We start from the raw sequence: 22,265 nt of genomic DNA, 5'->3' as shown, positions 1-22,265 counted from the left end.
ATTTAGCGTTAAATTTTTTTTTAATTTGCGTCTGGTGTGAACACAACATAGGAGATCCGCTTTGAGGTCTTGATTTATCTTACTTTGAGAATAAGTTAGAGAGCATATTCAGTAAGATGTTTCACAGTTTTGATTTACTCCAAATCATCACAGACAATGATGCAATTCAAAGCGCAATGAACTGAATGTCTAGTCAATGCACCACAGTTAGGGACCATCCGAAATGTGCAATACAGCTGTTTTAATCCTGCAGAGGCAGACATGTGTCCATCCATTATTGCTCTGCTTTGGGGATGTGTGTTTATCGTGTTTTAATTTGAAGTCTAAGAAAGAAAACAGCCATAATGCCAATGAAAGAGTGTTTCGTTTCTTGACTTGGAGTTAGAATCATCCCTCTGTATCGCCACTTTTATCTTTATGTAATGCACTTAGCCTTACCTTACTGGATCAGCAGGGACAGCACAATATTACACTGGTGGGAGAATGATGTAAGCTTTATTATCCAACTAAAGTAAGGAATCTGTGTGTTACACAAGTCAAAGTGTTCAGAAAGTGAAATGTTGCATCACAGACTCAAACACTTGGTACAACCTTGACACCAATTTATGTAGTGATAACTTTTTATTGATTCAAACTAGACTGAAACTTTAAAGGACTGAAATGACTTATGTATGTTTACAACTTATAATACGTGAATATTTTGCCAAAATGTGGATGCAATTTATACAAATCAGGGTTTTCCAGAACATCACTTTTCTCAGCACCAGTTTGGGTTTTACAGAGGGCAGGACTCAACCCTTGCATTGTAAGAAAACACACGTGCAGACAGACACAGCCACGGCAAGGAGACCCTTGAAATGAGGTCTTGTCTGAGTGTCAAGTCGTCTGATTTTGGATCATAGGACACGTCTCTTGTTTCAACAGACAATCAGCTTCAAATAACGCCAAAAAACCTGAGGATTCCCGCCCTCAAAGCTGAATTTAAGAGACAACCAAGAAAACAGAGACAACCAAACAACTGCTTTGAGCAACAAGAACAAAGAAACAGAGTTCTTGTTTTAGAGCTAATCAAGACGTTTTGACAGAAAAATGGTGCTTCAAAAAATCAACGTCATCGATTAAACAAGATTATATATTTTTTTAAATGCTTTAAAACTCAAACACGCATTTGAGTTTCTGCTTAAGCTAGAATACATTTTCACAATCTCACCAAATGTAACACCTTTAAGGGAAAAAGATCAACCCTATCACGACGACAAAGAGCATATATTTAGAGATAAGGCAATCATCGAGTAACTAAAGTGATGAAACCAGGTATCAAGATCTGTCAAAGTGTCAGATATCCATTGAATCATCATTATCTGGTAAAGTAAGTCATCACATTTGGAGAAAGGAAAACCTTCAGACAAGTATTGCCACTAACTATAGCTTCATATTTATCCACTTTCTGTAAAAATGAGGTAATAAAACAGAGACCTTACCCCTTAATGTGGGGACATCTGATTCCTCCTTGTTATAAGTTTTTAAGTGGAGCTCTGATTTCCTGACGTTTCTTTTTTTTTAAAGCTCCTGTGGTGATACCAACAGCCTGTTTTTAAGATTTATACTAATGATTCACAAAGTTATTTTTATTGTGTTATTTTAAATGTGTGACTTCTTTATCATGCTGTGATGTGAAGAGCTGCTAAACTGCCTCTCGCTGTGTCACAACAATGAAGATCTATTATATTCTATTCATTGTGTTTTGAATGTTAGACGTATAAAATAAAGTAGTGTGATATTTCATTTATCAGAAAACAGTACTTACAAAAGAAAGAAAAAGATCTGCACCTCAGAAAGCGCCCGTAGAAGGTTTATTTAGCACAAAGTGACGTTTGAGCCAACATGAACTATCACTCTGTGCTAACTCTTCTAACGGCACTTCCTGGTGTGCGAATCTTCGTGTTTCGTATTGCTTGTTTGTTTTGGATCTAGAACCCACTGAAGGATGTGCGTGTATTTAACTTTCTGCAGAAAACAGTACTTGCACATGTAAAGGACATGATCAGCAAAAAACAAGTCATTCTTTCAAACTGCTTTGTCCATGGGGGCGCCAAAATCAACACAACCTAAGAGTTTCTCACCGGAGCTTCAAAAATATGAATCTCTTTCAGGTTCAGCAACAATACTCCAATAAGTCATCTTCTTTTAACACATAAAAAAACTATAACTAATATGTAAGTTTATGACATAGCTTAATTCCTTATTGCCAGGCTGTTTTAAGTACTTGACTCTGATTGGTCAAAACCTCATTACAATGGTGATTCATTCCAAACAGCAAAAGTGACAACAGCGGCAACCTGATCACACACATCATATCAACTCAAAAGGAGAATAATCTAGCACATTTCACCTCTGCCTGTTGACACTGTAGCAAAAAAAGTGAATTGCCATCTCAGACTGGTTTTGAGAGTTTGGAAATAATGATAGTAAGCGACACAGATTTGAGAGCACCCTGAGGATCCCAACCATCTCTTATATGGAAAAATGGAGAAAGATATTTTTCCTTTATTGGAGAGGACAGCTGGAGAGGGAATGTGGGGAGTAAAGAGTATAGACTCTGTACATCGCTAGACCAATAGCACCACTCTAAATCAACATTTTTTTACAACTTTTGTATGTCTTTAGTTGGTAGCTGGGTAATACGTGAGATACAGTACAGTGAGCTGGTGGTTATGTAAATTAGAATCCCAGCTTGGTGAGCATTGTTCACTTTATCCCTTACATCATGTGTCAAATACCACAAATTAAATCAACATTTGTATCAGGAGGAACTTATTATTTTGATTATTTCTATAATTATTTTAACCATTATTATTTGAATAATTGCTTGAACATTTATTTTCCTATTTCATTATTTATTTTTCTATTTATTTCTTGTATTCACCTGATCTTGTTAACGCTACCTTATTTTTTAACTTTTCTTTCCACTATTACTTATTTTTTTAATTTTACTGTATTGATTTTATTTTATTTTTAAGTACTTTATTTATAATCCTGCCTTTTGTAATTTACCATTGCTGTTGAGTTGAATTGAGTTGAGTTGAGTTAAAAAATATGTGAAGTGAATTAAAAATACTCAGAAGAAGAAGAAAAAGCAGCAAAAAATGAGTTCAACTTTCCTGTGAGCACCTAAAATGTTCCTGTCTGTTCAAAGATTCACTAACATGAGGAAACAACAGCAGCACAGTGATGAACACCAGAGACAGATGCTCCTACAGTTTCATTATCAGCTCTGTGTGTGGGAAGCCACACTAGGTCGGCTATCGCAGAGCACTGAACAGCTCTGATAAAGAACCCCTGAGTCCAAAAAATTGGATGACATCATAGCCACTAAAGTATACTTAAAAGCCTACACGTATTACCCAGGGTGCATTGCAATGACTTTGAGAAGAGGTGTGGAAATGGGTGGGAGTGTCGCAGGTATCCGACATCCAGCTGCTGCTGTAATTAAAAACCGCCCCCTTCAAACATGACACTCAACCTCAAACTGTCCTTCTGAGGTTCATACACACTCTTAACGTCATATTCTGCTCCAAATGACGCACACACTCAACAATCACACCACTTTGCAACAAACAACAGCAACAAAATTGTGTTAAAATGCAAAAACAGAGGGCAGTGCAAGCTGTCATGACGATACCAACATCTAGTTTCTGTAACTCAGACTGTTTAGCCTTCTCACCGCCTGAGCAAATGCTAAAGTCAGTCTGTACTGAGATATCATCAGCAAGAGCAGTCATGCAGTAAATGACCCGCTAGCCTAGCTTGGCCTCTGCTAATACAGCACCAGTGCTAACACTGGCTGGAAGGCAAGAAGGCCAGCTGGGAGCAGATGTAATCAGTCCCAAGATCAGAGAGGGGAGGATGGGGGGCCAGGGGGGATATGGGAGGAGATGTTGAAAAGAGGTGCAACTCAAGAGAAGCAAAAGGTGCATTTCGACCAAGAGTTCCGGGGTCTTTCAGCCCCCAGAACTACTTTACCCTAAACTAAAAGGTCCCTGTGCCCCCCATTGTTGTCTGCGTTTCGACCGCGGGCTGAAGTCCCGGGTAGATTGTGCAAATCAGGCCAGTGACGTATGGAGAAAAAAAAATTAAAGGCACTACACCACCAGACCAGTAGAGCGCAGTAAAACAAAGACAAAGGCCATTCATCACAAATGAAACCATAGAAGCAGACGGACAAGCAGGTATCATTATGAGCAACACAACAGTTAGCCTGTTAGAGACTCAGCTCACCCTGTTTTAGATTGTGCTATATTTCATCACAGATGGATTCACTGAATCAACACGTGAGAGGAGATAAGCGAGTAGCAAAGACGTTCAATGCGGCTTTAAAATCATTTTAACTCAACAAGCCATGGCAGAGATCGCCGGTGTTTTGGTTTAAACAGCAACCCTGTTAACTGCCGACTCTCAGCCGGATGCATCCCTCATAAACGTCTTTAGATGATCATTAAATATCTGATAAGGATATTGAATCTTAAAACTCCCTCTGTGTTTCAACAGCTTTGTAAACTCCACAAGGTCTCCAGTTTACAGGGTCACTTTTAAAACCGTAACACCGGGAGAGAAGCATTCGCGGTGGGTTGAGAGAAGACTACTGTTACAAGCCGCTAAATCAAGTGAATCACAGCTTCTTCTTTTGAAAAGTACACACATACAAAAAAGATAGAACAAATTAAAGCAAAGTAAAGAAAGAGAAATCAAGTGAATCACAGATGTGTGATGTTATTATGGACGCAGGGCGGAATAAACACACTGCGGTTAATCTACCAATCAGACACGTACAGAATTGCAAGCCCTGCCCCCCCAAAGCCCCAGAACCTTTGAAAAGTACTATCCCCCTAGCAGGGGCTTTTTAGGGGAGAGATTATCTACCCTTGAACTACTTTTTTCGCCCTGAGTCCATCGGTCGAAACGCACGTAGTTCAGGGGTAAAGTCCCTAGTTCCGGGGTAAAGTTCCTGCAGTCGAAATGCCCTTAAAGGGACTTTCTTAATCCACCCCAAACCCTTTGTCCCTTCTTGTATAGTAGTTAGAGACATACATAGAAGGTCACGTGTCCTTTTTCCAGTGCTTATTTGAGATGTTACGCCTGCATTTGTTTCGTCTTTAATATAAAACACACACAAATCAGTGCACATATTTCTAGATCTATTTACGCATCTGCAAATTGTTTTGCAGCAATGTTAGCTCCATAGGTGTCGTCTAAAGATACTCAGCATAGAGTGGGAATGGGATAAAAAACACTCCAGCAGCACGTGTACACTGATGCTGTCTTACTGACAATGTGCAGGGCCGTGTTGGTTGTGTTATATGAGACATTATGACAAATAAGTTCAAATCAGTTTAGAAAAATAAAGTTCTGCTCGTACTAGGATAAACACTGTCATACAGACGTCATTTAAATGCTACATTGTACTCAGGATCAAACCTTCAAATCTCTGACGCACTGGCTGAAAGTCACCAGTTAACAAGGTAACTCATTAAACTGAAATACCGGCTTGCACATCGTTATCTCTGTGCGCCTGCAACATCTGTGCCTTTGAGAGGGATTTCTCTTTTTAGCTGCTGGACTTAAAGTTAACAGGCTGAGGTCTCGACATTCACCTGAGAACGTTGATTTTACTGGGAAAACTGTTTCATCACTTGAGTAAGCACCACATAATGTCTGTGTGTGAGCTGTGCACTGGCTGTTTCATGTTGATTGACAACAGCACGTTGGTGTTAACAGCCTTACTGTTCATCTAGGCCTAACAGTCGTAGTTATTGCGAGTTATTGGTAGTTTTCAGATGACTGTTTATGATTTTATAGGCATATTTTGGTATTTATAATGGTGACTTTATTAAGTTATTTGCTGTGATGCATGTCATTAAACATGTAACAAGATGCCACTTGTTCAGTGACAGTTTATCAAGGACATGGCTTTATTTCCAAAAACAGTTGGGATGATTTCAAAAAATGTTGATTAAAAAAAGTATTTGATGTTTGATATTTATTCGACGCCTATTTTTATAAAAAAAAGTAGTGCAAGGACAACTTCAAATATTGAAACTAAATATTAAGAAAATCTGGTGAAATCTCTGTACAATCGGGACACAACCAAAACACAATACTTTATGGCCATGATCTTTGGGGCCCCTGGCAGCACTGCATTAAAAACAGACATGACTCTGTAGTGGAAATAACTACAATGGCTTAAAATCACTTCTAAAAACCATTGTCTTTCAAGACACTTCATCGCTGCATCCAAAATTGCAAGGTAAAACTGTAATATGCAAACATGATCCAGAAAGTCCAGAAACTACTCCGGGTCCGAGCCGTCATAAGATGGACTGAGGCACTGTGGAAAACTTTCCTGCGGTATGACAAATCAAAATGTTACTTTGTTTTGGGGAATCATGGAAATCCTACATGAGTCAAGAATGGGACAACATTTCACTTTCCAAACTCCACAAACTGGTCTCCTTGGTTCCCAAATGTTTACAGAGTGTTTTTAAAAAAAGAGGTAATGCAACACAATGGCAAACATGACCCAGTCCAAACTTTCTTATAACGAGTTGCTGGCATCAAATACAAAGTGAACATGTATTTTTCATCAAACAACAATTTCCGGTTTCAATATTTGACATGTTGGCTATATTTCCAATTAATTACAGTATTTAAATGATTTGCAAACTATCAAAATCTGTTATGAACATTTTACACAACCTCTCAATTTATTTGGAATTAGGGTTGTATTTTACAAGTGTTCTTTTAATGCATCTTTTTGCACTGAAATGGGTTGCACTTCAATTTTGTTGTACAATGTACAATGAGAATAAAGATGTATTCTATTCTATTCTATTCTATTATTTGTGACATTTGTTTCATTTAATTTAACAATTTGCAGTCCTGCAGCCTGTTGCATCAGCTGTGCGTAAGTTGTTTCCTAAGTTATGGTGTAAATTCCACCCTAAACCACACATTGAAACTAGTTAGTTTATAACTTAAGTTGTCCTTGTTTGGTTTCACCACGGAGACGTAAGGTTCACCTTAACTAGTAGACCGTACCCGTCCAAACTAACCTGTCGCAGATATAACGTTGACACTTCCAGCAGCCAATCAGAGGAAAGCACCAAATTTGATGCAGGGGTTGTTACATTTCCTTTCGTGCCTAATCATTTCTGAACTGACCAACTGCTGAAACGAACTTCTGCCAACTGCCGCTACAGTCACAAAACAACAACAAAATTAATGTAAATCTTGATAAAGTGTCATAGTAAGGTGATAACTACAGCCTAAATCCTTCATCTACAGTGTATACAATAACAGCGAAATCAAGTGGTAAAATTTCAACTACAACATACGTTAATATTCTAGAGTGCAAATCTTGGTCATCATATTTTCCCAAAGAATGTAGGCTAATCTCTCGCAGATAACGTGTTGCCAAAGTAATATAGCTGGGAGAACCCTTTGTATCTCCTCCTCCTCCAAATGATCCCATCTTTCAAAACGACGCTCCTAGCAACGGGTACCTTTACGGAGGACTTTACACCTACTAGGAGCCAACTGTAGGAATTAAGTTGTAACTTAGGCTTACGCTGGAATCATCTTAGCTGGTGCAACGCCAAAAACGTTAGTAGAGTGTAAACTCCATCCTAAATGAGAAATTACATTCAAACTAGGCTACATTTGAACTTACGCACCACTGGTGCAACAGGCTGCTGATCTGTTTCAAAGAGCGAGGCCACACATAAAAAATAGTTTGGGGCATTATGTCTAGCCACGTTTAATGGTTTGACTCAGTTTTGATTTTTTTTCTGCATGTTTTCTCACTTAATTGGATAATTTAATTTCTGTTTTATCAACCTGGAAATTTGTCGTTTAGGAGCATCTTGTCTCAACAGTTTCTGTTTTCACTTAGAGTGAGTAAAAGCAGTCATTTGTCCGCTGTGAGAGAGTGGGAGTGGGAAGAGTCCGGTTTGACAGTCTCTCAGTCTAACATACTTGTTTGGTTGGAGGATGGCAGGAGGTAATTTGCTTTGAGTACCAAAGTCAGTGACAGCCTGGAGGCATCTGTGTGTCTAAAATTGTGTGTGTTTGCATATATGTGTGAATTCAAAAACAGCCTAAGGCGAAGAGAGGAGGTGATTTTCTTGATGCATCACCTACAGGCTTCTCCTGCTCCCCTCTGGCTCCTCTTTCCCTTCAGACTCATGTGTGCTGCTCTCTCTCTTCTCTTAATCCAGTCGAAGAGACAGATGCCTCGCTCCATTACAAAGCCTCAAAAGGGTTCAAGCAGCATGAATACTTGAGCCTTCCTCCTTCAATTGAGACGCTCTCAAATTTCGCATACAATGCCTCAGCTAAAAAACTTGAGAATCCCTCCATACCTCTCTAAGCTGCTCTCTGATCCTCTGAAGATGATTTGATAGCTGAAACAAGGAAGATGTCTTAGCTTTCACTTCAACTCATCGGTAAGGAATATTGTATAAACTCTTTTTATGTATGATGGATTCCAAAACATCAAATATATTGACTTATATTTGCTTTTACTTGCAGACTGATGTGGACAAAGGTGTATCTCATACAAATGTAGGAAATCAGGGATCAACTGAATGACTGAATCTTTAACATTTTACAGGGCAGGAAACTAATACAAAGTGTTCAATAAATCTTTACAAAATAAAATTCTCCTGTCTTGGGACGAGACTGAGAAACAGAAACAGCTTCAGCTGAATAGTTGAAAAAAGGCTGTCAACTTCCATCAACTGGGCTTAGAAGGGGTTAAAGGTCATCAGTGAGAGTAAACTGTTGGTGGCAGATAAAGGAGATAATCGAAGACAGAGGCCAGAGAGCGTCTTTGAACAAAGACAGGTTAAGACCTCTCTATCATCTCTTATCCTGCTACCTTTCCTTTCAGGCACAACCTTTAGGACTAGTTAAACTCAAATCCATATGGGAGACTGAGTTCTGGTGTTATGGGATATTTTTGGGTAGTATTAGGAATGCAAGGAGGGTCATTTAAATCAAAGACAGCCTGGCATTTTGACCAAAACGCAACACATGAACATAAAGTCAAGGCTGCATAGGTAGAGCTTTGGAAGTTTGCTGGCTAGACCTTGGGAGCACTCAGGAGCACTTAAAATCCTTTCCAGAGGATCTATATATGAGGACAAAATGCTCTCTCCAGCATGAGTCCAGCAGACAGTTGGGGTATACAGATGTGTATCCTGGGAATCGCCTGTCTAACTATGGCCCAAAGCAGAATTCCGATTCAGAGTTGGCATCCTTCAAAGGATCCATCCTAAGAAGGAGCCATCATTCCCCCGCCTAGCAACCTCAGCGGCTGAAAGTAATTAGCATATGAACAAAGTCACAAACTTCCATTACAAAGTGTATTAATCAGCTGTTTGAAATTGCACCATCTTGTTTGAATTAGTGTGCAATGAATTTCTGGATATGTTCAGTGATTAACAGTGCACAAACTGCATCCTTCATGGCTCAGGAAACGTAGGATGTGTTTCGAGCAGCCTTTCAAACGGGATAACCTCCAACGCACAGCTATGACCCAATCAGTCCTGAAATGCACCCTTCTGAGGATGCAGCTCCTGAAGTGGGACACAGCTTAAATGTTACCAACTATGATGTGTCCTTGCACAATAACAGCACCATGCAGGTTAAACGTTTCAATCTGAGACTCCTGTTTTTCAACTGACCATTCAAGAATATCCAAAATAGAATAATAACTTCAAGAGAGAGATTCAATATTCTGACTTCAAACTTTGTGTGATTTTTTTCTTTCTTAACTCATGCTGATGACTATTCTTGTTCATTATTTTTTTATGTTCATTTCAACTCATTGGTGATATATTTAAAGAGTTAAAAGACAGAATAGACAGTGAACAAACACCACCACAAGGCTATTTGGTTCCATTTTTAAATGTAGGCATCAGCTTTAAAATGAAATGACATGATGGAACCTTTTATGTGATTACATTAAATTAAATTGAAGTTGTCATTATTTGGTGTACTTTCTTGAATATTGTGCTAATTACTCTTACTGGCATGATATAAGAGAAAAATGACAGTGCAATAACATTGTTCAGAATAACAGTCCTACCATGCACTTCCTGTGGCAGAGTAAAGCTAAACTGAAGAGTTATTGCAACATTGTTCTGTTTTTTACCCGTGATGTTTGTTCACTATTTTTGTAAGAGATTTGTAATGACATTAACTGTGATGCTTGTTTGATTCTGTAGGTGGCGCTTTTTTCTGGCATTGTTGACTCATGATAGAAATAAATCTTTGTCCTGTCATCCCAGTTATTTCCCTTCAACCCAGGCCATGAGCTGTTCCTGCTGTCTGAAACCTCATTAGTCCCATCATTCGGTGCAGTGGAGTGGCAAAACCCTTAATTAGGGTGATTACATATTACATAAATCAATGCTTCTGGCTTGAGATATTTGCAGAACAGTCATAAAAAGGATATCAGATATATTTTCCAGAAGTTAAGATACATCTCGGTTCTTAAAGAACACTGTTAAGGACTTGATATTTACCGTGGAATGAAGAATTTTTATATTTACGCTTGGAATTTTTGACATTTGTTTACCGCCAGCAGCAGAGATCACCAAATATGTAGTATTTGTGTTATAAAATATTGTGTTCAAATAGCAGTTAGTCAAAAAACAGAAAGACTTGGCTGCCAGAGAGCTACAAGATGTATCAGATGGGAATCCACCCCATGGGGCGCTTTCCCTCCTCAGCTTTTCCATATTTATCTGTAGGATAGGCGGACGTGATGACACCCAGCGGGCTCTGGCATTCGGCGAGATGATTAAAATGTTCATTAACACCGGTCCATCTAGGTGATGAAATCTGTCACGCACCCCTGCTGAGTCCACACGGAAACCCCTGAGAGATATGACGCTGCAGGTGCAGAAATACCCGCACACATATGTGACAATCGGGCGGCGGCCACCTGGCCCCACCTGTGACTAATAATATGCGATGTCACCTCTCTTGTGCCAGGTAAATAAACAGTGAGTGTGTGTGGGATTAATTGTCACACACACACACTCTTGGACCTCCCTGTGCTGAATAAATGAAAGTCCCACACACCTTTGAGCTGGTAAACAGGCCCAATCTGTTGGATTAAGACCTGAGAGGCTAAACAATGTGAGCTGTTCAGCGTCTCTTGTTATGATCAGTGTAATGAGTGGGCACAATTAAACTCATTTCACACAGAGAATGACTCATCGTGCTCTTTTACAGTCGCCCTACTGGGGACTAAATAGGTTTATAACAGAAACCACTTACACACCAGTTACAATGAGTTCGTACACACCTACAGCCGCTAATGCACAGTTTAATTTAGACCTCACACACATTCCTGTCTCACCTACACCCCCTCAAAGGGACATGGGACCCTTTACAAAAAGACAATTAACACTAATAGAGTATTATGGAGCACACATATGCCCTGACAAAACACATACCTACACACATTTGCTTCATAATGACCCCCCTATCGCAATGGTGACCTGCTTTTCACACATTAACCCCCAAACACACTCAGTTACCTGGTAGTTCACAAGTAATAAAAACTTGCCTCCATAATAACACAAACACACACGGCCTGTAAAAAAACTTTATTAACATGCAGCCTCACATTCATATCTGCACACACCCAAACCAAATACACACAAACGTGTTACGCACACAAGCCACGGACAGCTGACACCTGAAAGCAGGTGTCCTGACCTCCCTGCGGCCCTACAAGGGCAAAGCGGAGCGCGCTCAGCGACAATAAATGCAGCTCTGTGTGTGTAATGAATAAGTTACACTCGCCTATTTGGTCAGGCAGCGCTGACAAATGCCTCTCATTCACTCATTAAGCTGCCGGCTGTTGGGAGGAAACAAGGAGAGAGAGAAATGCAGCGAGGGAGGCTTATTGGGTTTTAAACAGCCATGTAATCCATTTCCTTATTGGAGATGAATAAGCTGCTGTCCACCACTGCTTTATTTATGGGGGAATTAAACACGTACGCACTGACAGGTAAAAAGCAGAATGAATTGAAGTACAGGTTCTGCTGCGGTTCAAACCTAATCCTGGAGGAGGAGACACAGATGAAACAGGCGAAAACAGAGATGTAGCCTGTGTATATATATCTTTATCAGATCTGTATCTGTATACAAATTAAATAAGTTCATTAACAGACATAACTTTTCTAGTATATACTGTATAGTATGAAGTGTAAAGTTTATTGTGGATATTTTTACATTTAGTTAAGAATAAGAATAATTGGGCACTGGTGGTCTAGTGGTCTAAGCCCGTCCCATATACAGAGGCTTCAGTCCTTGTTGCAGAGGTTGCTGTTTCAACTGCCGGCCACAAACATATGTTGCATGTCTTCCCCCACTCTTGACTCCCCACATTTCCTGTCTCTCTTCAGCTGTCCTATCAAATAAAGGCAAAAATGCCCCCAAAAATATAACTTTAAGAATAACAATAATATTGCATATATTTACATGCGACCCCATTTCCAGTAGGGATGATGTGTAGATATGCAGTACATATATATAAGTTTGAACATAATTTGACGATTTGCAAAACACTTAAGCCTCATAATTAATTGATATTGTTGAAATGCTTTATCATTTTTGGAAAACCATATGCAACATGTTTCAAAAAAGTTGGATCAGTGGCAACGAAAGACTAGAGAAGTTTTGAAAAGCCCCAAAAAAAACACCTGGTGGACTATCTCACACTTAATTGCATTAACTGGCAACAGGCTAGTAACATGATTGAGTGCAAAACTAGCATCCCACAGCGGCTGAGTTCCCCACTGAGTGAAAGACTGCTATGCAACACTGCAACAATTTAGGAATAATGCTTCTGAACATTGAAATATAAAATGTGGGGATTTCACCATCGACATTACATTATATAATTAAAAGATTAAGAGAATCTGGAGACATCTCTGTACAAAAGGGACAAGGCAGAAAAAAAATGTTGGACAACCATGATCTTTGGTCTTAAGACAGCACTGCAGTAAAATCAGACATGACTCTGTAGTGGAAATCACTGCATGGGCTGAACACCATCTGCAGAAAACCCTGGCTGTGTACATAGTTAACATCCACAAAGTCTACCATGCAAAAGAGGAAACCAAATCCAGAAACACTGCAACCACAAAGACATATTTGCTGTGCGTCTTCATGAGTAGATTAGAGCTGTCCTGAAAGTTAATGACCAGTCATCCCTGAACATTTAGAGAACCCCTCATGGACTGTCTCCCTGTTCAGAGTTTTACTTTGTTCTCAAATGTAAAAAGTGTTGTTGTCTAAATTGACATGGAAACCTTCAGTGATGAATACTAGTACTGAACACTTGAGTGAATCAAATATGAATGACTACTGGCAGATTGATGAACTATGAAACCTGTATAATATGGGAATAGGGGATTTATAATGTATTTTTTTGTCTTGTCTGTGCTAATGTTACTGTTTAAATTAAATAAAAAAGAAAACAAATTCAGAAAGAAATGCTGCTACCTTATGTGGCCTGAGCTAAATCAAGATGAACTGTGGCAAAGTGAAAATTGTCCTGATGTCTGACGAATCTAAATTTCACACTCTTTTTGGAAATCATGGACTCTGCATCCTCCACTCTAAAGAGGAGAAGGACCATCAGGCTTGCTATCAGCGCACAGTTTAAAAGCATGGGTTTTAAGTGAACACTGCATTAATGCTGATAAATATACAGGTTTGAGCAACATGCAGTATAATGACTGGTAAACAAAGTCTTCTTCAGGGAAGGACTTGCTTGCTTCAACAAACCAATGATGAACCACATTCTGCACGTCATCATCACAATCATATTTTATTTACATTTACACATGGTCCCTACTGTTTTGAAATTGTGGTGGAGTGTTTATGTGTCTGTATCCCTGTATTATTTATTACACGTATCCACACTTATATTCAATTGTATTTATAAATGAATATATCCTTTAATCTACAGTGAGAATTTTTTCTGTGCAGATTATTTCATCAAATCAAAATGCTACATATCATGTGTGTTTTAATGAGTACTGTGCAGTTTTTGTGCTGTAACATAATCTGAGGTCTTATATATCTTTAAGACAAAGGCGTACAAGTCTTTATACTATTTTTATTTTTTATCATATTGTCATCTTCTTTACCGTCAATTGCTAACTCTTTTTTCCCCCACTGACTCTTGAGCTTCTGTAACGGTTGATTTTCCCTTCATGAGGATCAATAGAGTTTTCTTATCTTATCAGGGAAAATAATCTCAGATAAAGGGCAAAGAAATAAGAGCGCAGACTGAAGCTTACAAAAGAAACACACAGATTTAGTCACTCCCCACAAAAAAAAACCCATCACAGGTCAAATCATCTACAAGGGCAACACAGGGGGTTGAATTCATTATCATTCGAGATGACGAACAACCACGCTGAAAAAAATAAGGTCACAGAGTCAAGTTGGAAAAACAACAGTGGGGGGTTGTATTAGTGGTAAAGGTCAGTCTTTCCTGTTTCTGCTGTTTCTAAAGAAAGAAGAATTGATTTAACGGAATAATGGATTGCATGGATAAAACAAAGAGGAAATAGAAATATCACAAAGCTCCTGACAAGAAAATGGATGAGAGAGAACTCCATCGCCAGACGAGCTGCCCTCTGACACCTCATCGATCTCCTGGAGTGTCCCTCGTCGTGCCCAGCCAGCACTCGACAGGTTAATAACCCTTGATCCCAATCCCAGTCTGTTTTTTATACAGCGGAGCAGGCCACTTTCCATCCAACACCAGGAACAATCAACCATTTCAAGGGAAGGGGGTGAGACAGGTTTCCCAAGTTTCTGTGGCTATCCCCCTAGGGAATCAATCCCCTAGGTACAGCAGTCAGTCAAACAGCAGCCGGTCAACCAGTCAGGTGGTAAAGCTTCCTCTGGGAGAATGAAACGCCTTTTAACATTATCTCCTCAGAGACAAGGAGGTTTCAGTGAGAAGAGAATGTGCAAGTTCTCTTAAGGTGTTTTCTTATCCAGTCAAAGCCATCATTTCAAACCCTGGCCTTCTATCATTGACTTCAAACGAAAGCCCTCCACTCTGACCTTTAACCGTACAGCCTCTTATAAACTCAGCTGACTTGAGTCTTCTTAATGGAAACCACTGGAACCATTTATTTTCCAGTTCCTGACCTCTATCATCCAGAGAAAAGCTGCTACCATCAAGTCAATTCATTCTGGGGCTAATCTGATCCAGTCTCTCTGTACACTTTACTCTGCTTCCTTTTGTCTCAGTAAATGGACTCTGGACTTATGAAGCATCTTTACAGTTTTCTTACCAGTTTAAGAGCTCTGAATGCCACATTACCAGACCTTAACTGGAGCTTATCCTAACCAACTGGTAGCTGTTAGTACAGCCACAAGCCAACTAGCTTAGCTTAGCATGTTGGTGTTTTTAAATGTATTATCCAACATCATGTGTTTGGATCAACATATAAGGGCTCACTCTCTAGGGATACGAATGTTGTAATTAATTTAATTAGCAATGACCTTCTGAGAAATATTAAGTCATAATAAGAAGCCTTATAAAAACCAATTGTACCAGAGCATGATACACCAGGCTCCTTTCAACTGATGGCAAAAACTGTAAAGAGGAATCAGAAAAAAACAGCCAGAAGCAGACATTGTCCACCAAATGTAACAGGCCACCACAAAGAGGAGGATGAGCTGGTGGAAATATTCATCTTAATTTATGAAGTACTTTTCTAAACTCAAGATACAAAGTGCTTTGCAAAAGGAAACAAAGCACATAAAGAAATTACTCAGGCCTACAAAACAAGCTATTGTACTAAAGAGGCAAATAAAACAAGTGAAATCAATCAATCAATACACATAATCCATCATTTCAGTGTCACCAACAATAGGACCATCAATAAACACAAGTCAAATCAGGAAACGCTCTAAGACAAAAGTGGTCACTGAGTCTATTAATGGATTTGAAGCTCATTCCAGAGCTTTAAGGATTTAACTGTGAATGGTAAATGGACGGTGTTTATACAGCACTCCCTTCAGTCTTCTGACTATTCAAAGTGCTTCTACATTATATTTCACTTTCATTCTTTCACACCACATTCATACACTGATGGTAGACAATGCTATGTACAGTGCCCATCAGTATTAAGTAATCACATTGTCCAGCACATGTGGACAGTGGGACCTGGGATTGAACCCCAACCTTCCGATTGAGAGACAATCCACTCTACCACTGAGTCACATCCCCCTAAAATGCCAGTTGTTTTCAACCACACCACAAAAAATACACAAAAGATCTCAGCCTGAGGATGCATGCTGGCTCATAAGCTTTATAAATAATCAATGTGATTTTAAAATGGGTTCTAAACTTACTGGAAGCCAGTGCAAGGAGGTTGGAACAGGTGTTTCTTGGCTCTGGTTAGAAACATTAGAGATAGGGTGGCACTGGTTTAGCTTAGTAGAAAAAAAAGAGCAGGGGCATAAATGAAAATAAAAGTAGACCAAACATTCACAGAGAATGTTAAAAATAGACATTGTAAGATGCACTTAAGGAATAAATGATCATACAGATCACATACCAGTTCTTTTCCCTCTGGATGTGATTCACTGCATGCAGGTACCATTACAGAGGAGGGGCTGCTGTATCCTGACCGCCTGCTCAGTTAACAAAAACTAACTCAATTCTAAGAGATGCTTACCATGTTTTTTGATAATGTATTGGCTTATTATTCACAAGTAAACCTACACAAAGAGTAGGGGAGAGCAAGTATACACTAGCACTGGAACAATCGTTGGACCTGGATATGGGTTACACATCACAAGCAATGTCCCACTTAACAACCAGACTGGATAGAACAGCCACAAACAGACAGGAAACATGGAAGTAGAGGGAGTGGGGAATGACGTGCAATAACGATTAACGGCCAGAAGTTGAACCAGTGATTTCTGCAAGAAGAACTAAAGCTTCTTTAGAGGTGCATCTCTAAAAGCTGAGCTGAACCTGCGCCCCAGTATGAAGCAACAGCGTTATGTTGGTGTCCCAGTGTATCACTTCCCATTACAGCATTGCAGAAGCGTGAAAGCAGGAGCTCCACATACACACCTACACAGCGTTGTTACACCATGCCTGCTCTGCTGGCTCTGCTCCGATGCCAGAACAGCAGTTGGAGGACTTGGGCCCACAATCACGCATCTGTGACATTTATACTGTATGCAAGATGTTACAGGTGCATTAATATCCCACCCTTAACTGGCAGTATGGACAGAGCTACAGGCTGCTCGATGGTTATGTCTTCAGGAACAATTTGAGCTTCAGTTTCTTGCATGTCTAGATAAGACTGAAGGAGCGAGGAATCAGAATGCTGATCTTTCAGTCACTGTTTCACCCACTTTGCCTCCTGAGCCACAGCCACTATGAATGATTTGAGGGTTTTCGTCTTTTTTTTTTATGATATCATGCATGTCAGGTTTAGCTCTGGTTCTCTACAAGCCTGTTTTGGAACCTGGATCCAACAGAGAAAGATGAAGTCAGTAAATGATGTAACTCAGTGCAAACCTAGAGCATCTGGTTGAGGTGTGTCGTAACCACCAGTGTATCATCAGATGGCTTTCTGTAGAGACTTGTTTGAAATGCATTGCAAGTCACTGATCTACCAGCATCTGTATCAGAAATAATACTCCAAAAATATCACACACTGCTCCTCCAAGGCAGCTGATTTATGTTCAGAAGACTTGTACGCTCTTATTTCATTTGAGAAAACCTTCAAGGGCCTTGAAGAGCCTGGAGCGATGTAAAGCTGGGTTGGTTGGTGTTTGTGTGTGTGTGTGATCATTCTAAGAGTTAAGCTCGATGTCGCTCTCTGGAGATTTCTCTTCATCTCACGCGGCCTTAAGGTAAACATGATTGTCACTTCTACTCCACAGGCCCTCTGGGGTTCTGCTAATGGCTTCTCTTAATGACATACACACAAATATACACGAGTAGGTACAAACCTATGTAGAGCTCAAGGATTCAACTCTTGACTTTACACAGATAAGAGCCCATTAATGAGACATGTGAAGTGTTCATACTGTACATCCTGTCGCCTGCTAAAGCGTGGAGATTTAAACATCTGATTTATGCACGTGATGCACATTTGAGCAGCTCTGTACAGTAACACACTTTTCTCTCAGATGGAAGGGATTCCCCCCAAACTAACAGAGATAGACGGCACCACGCTGGAAAATAATTACCATTTCTCTGAAACAGTAGAAAGGAGAGCCGTCTTTTGTGGGGTGTCAGTGGGTCTGACGGTGCCTGAGGAGCGTTCCAGAGATCACGTATGCAGCGCGATCATTAGACAGGAGGGGTTTCAAAAAAAGGCAGCACACTGATCATTGCAAAGCCTGCTGACAGCACATGAAAACAAACGCTTGTGCATCAATTCATCCCTGGCATCTCCCTTTCCCCCCCAAAATCTTTCGCTCTCCCTGCTGCTCAAAAATTTTTTTTTTTACTCGCATCTCAGCCGAGTGTGGTAGTCGACATCAAAGAATGATGGAACCAGGCACATCATTAGCAGGAGAAGACAGAGGCGAGGGAGGATGAAATCATTTAGACGCTGCCGCAGAGAGGGAATTACTACGCCTGTCGGGATGAGGGGAGCCAAGATGGAAGGAAGCGGAAAAAGACAAGAGGAAGGAAGGAGGGGTGAAGAGGAGAGGAAAAGAGGCTCAAATGACTGTAGGAAGAAAAGTCAACAGAGATGGGAAAGATGACGAAAAACAAACAAGAGGAGAGCGACAAACCTCAAAGACAAGCAACCAGAAATGATTTGTGAAGACTTTGGAGTTTAGAAAGGTGATGATTATTTCCTGATATAATAAATGTGAAGGCATCACCGTCTCTCCCTCCAATCAGCATCAGATCATCCCTGTTCCTCCCCACAGAGCTCTCCTGGAGGTGGCAGGCCAGGCGGCCTTGTTTGACAGGCTGAACACGGTAATTGCCAGGAAGCAGGGGATGAAATGTGACGCTGTTATGTTTAAAACATGATGCTGTTGTAGAGTGATGCAGCAAAGGTCTATGCTAGGTTAACAAGTGGTGACACTGTTTGAACTAAAGAAGAAGAAAATCTGCATAAATGTGTCACTTACATACATATGATTGACTAATTGGAAGGTAATTTGCATTTTAAAGAAAAGTCTGTTTCTACAGATTCAGTCCATGTGGAAGTCCATGTGAGGAGCACATGGGACAGCACGCATCTGCTTTAATGCAACCCTTGTTCCCCCCTGCAGTTGTCTAATCCCAATTTTGCTGTCTTTAAACGGATATATGCATTCAAATGGAGCTATCAAACTGCTCTTAGACATTATTTCTCAACGTCCATTCTCATCTCTTCGGTATCGAGACAGACTGTAACCCAAGGCACAGATAAATAGTCTGTGACAGCAGTCTGTTATCACCAACCACTTACTGCAAATAAAGTCTGACAAAGTTGTCCATTAGGGCTGTCAGTAACAACTATTTTGACTGTCAACTTGTCATCAGATATTGAAATATCTCTCAAATTTAACATCATTCCTTCAGACGCAGCACATGCCATTAAACGCCTTGATTCAAGCCATATTTTTCTTGCTGTTGAACATAACTAATGTTAAAGTCAGACAGATGATTTTGTTTTAATGTGTAGTGTGATAAAGGTAGTAAGATGGTAGGAGTTTGCTCCACTGTTGAGTGTTAGGAGAGGAGATGAAGAGATGAGAAGAATAGAGGAAGATGAAGTGTTTCAAAGTGGAGGGTTATAAGGTGAGAGAATAAAAGTGTAAATGCAATTCTTTTCTTTACAGCGTTAAGGGTGAAATGTTCCCAGACTCTATATGACACAGACGAAACTGGCAGCTTTTCTCTCTATAGGTAATAATCAAGCATTAAAAAAAACATCTATACACTATTATAGTACAGTTGTATAGCTTCTGTAGTGCTGTTTTGATTGAGGTGACTCATCAGTTCAAGACAACAAGTAACCAGCAGAATTGAGTGGCATGATTCCAGTTGAATTGATCGATGGTAAGGGGTCTGTACCTCACAACAATCATCATAAACATAGGCTGAGCTTAACTACTGTCCCAGCCAGCAGTGTTAATCGTCAGACATCTGAAATCCATTGCATTTTCTCAACTGTGCATTTAATCCAACAAAATATAAGCAATGCCTTCGTGTGACAGGATGAGTTAGTTGAGGGTTGCAGTGCAAATGTTGTCACTTATCTGCAGTGAGTGTGCAGCTGGTACAAATTCTCACTGCCCTGAATCTCTCTCATGTTTAATGATTTTATTTCTATATTAATATAATTTTTTTTGTCCTGGTGCTTGTCAGTGGCAAAGCCACCACCAGCTACCAGGGCGGGACCACACATGTAAAGAAAGTCCCACAGACACAAGATCTCACAGAAACTCACGCTACTAAACGTGACTTCAGAAGACTTCCTGGACGAAACATAGTCATATTGAAATCACATATTGGTGGATTATTTGGACAAATAATCAGACAAATATACGGACCCCTTGATCACTGAGGGTTGGAAATTCAGGCACACAATGTGTTAAAGTGTTAGAGGGTGAGGGTTTCAAGGGACTGTAAATTCTCCCTGGTGGAAACGGATGGTACAAGAAAGAACCTCTCAGCTGCACAGAAACTGCACGTTGAATTCAGTGGGAAACCTCATGCTAGGAGAAAAGTTCAAATTTTTCTCCCTCTGCGAGACTCCCAAAACAGACTGCAACTTCTGTACCAGTGCAACCTATGTTCATGATATTTCAGTAAGTGATGACTGTGCAAAATACCTCCCTTATGTTGATACAAGATCTTCAAGAACCATCTGAAATGTTCCCATGTTGTTTGTGCCGAGGAATCCTGATCTTCATCAATGTACACTGAATATGAAAGAGGATATCTCCCACACTGCTCTAACTGTTAACAAGCCAACAGCCAACCTCTTTTGTCCGCACAGTTGGTCAAACCAGGGCATCCATGATTTTATCACAGTTAAAATGTACAACATAAGTTATGTTGTAATAAACTGGAAACTCTCTTTTAATTTTCCTCCTACTTCAATGTTTTAATAAGAACACAATAACTTAAATCCATACTCATTTTATATTGCATACTATAAAAGTACTTTGTTTCTTATGGCCTCTTTAAATGTAATGATAAAACTTGATATTACTAAGTTCTACACATCCCTTTACCTCTGTGGTCTCAGAAAAACAAGCAATAAAACTCTGAAACACATAAACCCTTCAGGGCAACACAGATAACTTCTCTCCCTTCTATCCCTGAAAATGCAATTAGCTATTATGTGGCCCTCTATAATCTGCCATGTTCATTTTATTTGCCTTTGATACAGCAGGGGCTTATCTCGCCAGTCTTTGCACAGAGCACCACTTACATCCCCCGGCAGCAGCAAAACAAAGTCAGAGTTATCATATCTACTGGAAAAAACGAAAAGAAGAAGGAGAAGTCAGAGCTAGGGAGAGTGAGAGTGAGAACTTGGCTCTGTTTGACGGGGCTTCACACCGTGAAAAGAAAAGTTTCTCCTGAGAAATGCATCTGAAGTGATGTGGGATGTGGAGGGAGCCGATGACCTTATTTCTCTGGTTGTGTGCCTACCAGAGGTTCTGTTTGAGAGCAGAATAGACGGACTGGGACACAGATATGAAATCTAATTTCAGGTCATAATAATGCAGATTGTGTGTGTGTGTGTGTGTGTGTGTGTGTGTGTGTGTGTGTGTGTGTGTGTGTGTGTGTGTGTGTGTGTGTGTGTGTGTTTACCGTCATTGCCTTGGCTCCCCTCTCTCTTCAGCATCTGCACCGCCCCCACATACTTCTTCAACTGGACCTTCAGGACCTCATTTTCCCTGCACAAACACACACACACACACACACACACACACACACACACACACACACACACACACACACACACACACACACACACACACACACACACACACAAACATATTATAACCACACAGCACATAAAGTAAGGAGGCTATTACTTCATTACATTATATGAAAGTCTCAAGCTCTCCTGACTTTCTAATGTCACACACCCTCGCTGTAATACACAAAAGACAGGATCAGGTGTGTGCGTTTACACTAACTAATCACCTGCACAAAGTGACAAAGG

At 40.1% G+C, this 22,265-nt stretch overlaps 1 protein-coding gene across 3 annotated transcripts in view; it reads right to left on the bottom strand.

Moving 5' to 3' along the window:
- snx29 (sorting nexin 29) overlaps positions 1-22,265 on the bottom strand; it is a 217,534-nt gene that overhangs the window by 146,892 nt on the left and 48,377 nt on the right. For all 3 annotated transcript variants that reach the window (XR_004634773.1, XM_034708495.1, XM_034708494.1), the window contains exon 14: positions 21,908-21,993. Coding sequence is in view for 2 of the 3 variants with exons in the window: in XM_034708495.1 (XP_034564386.1) it covers positions 21,908-21,993 (86 nt within the window). In the remaining variant the exon portion in view is untranslated. The remainder of the gene's footprint in view (positions 1-21,907; positions 21,994-22,265) is intronic.

Source organism: Notolabrus celidotus, chromosome 18 (assembly GCF_009762535.1).
Source record: "Notolabrus celidotus isolate fNotCel1 chromosome 18, fNotCel1.pri, whole genome shotgun sequence".
Lineage (NCBI taxonomy): Eukaryota > Metazoa > Chordata > Actinopteri > Labriformes > Labridae > Notolabrus > Notolabrus celidotus.
Note: the sequence above shows the minus strand (reverse complement) of the source record. Positions and strands in the feature narration are given on the sequence as shown.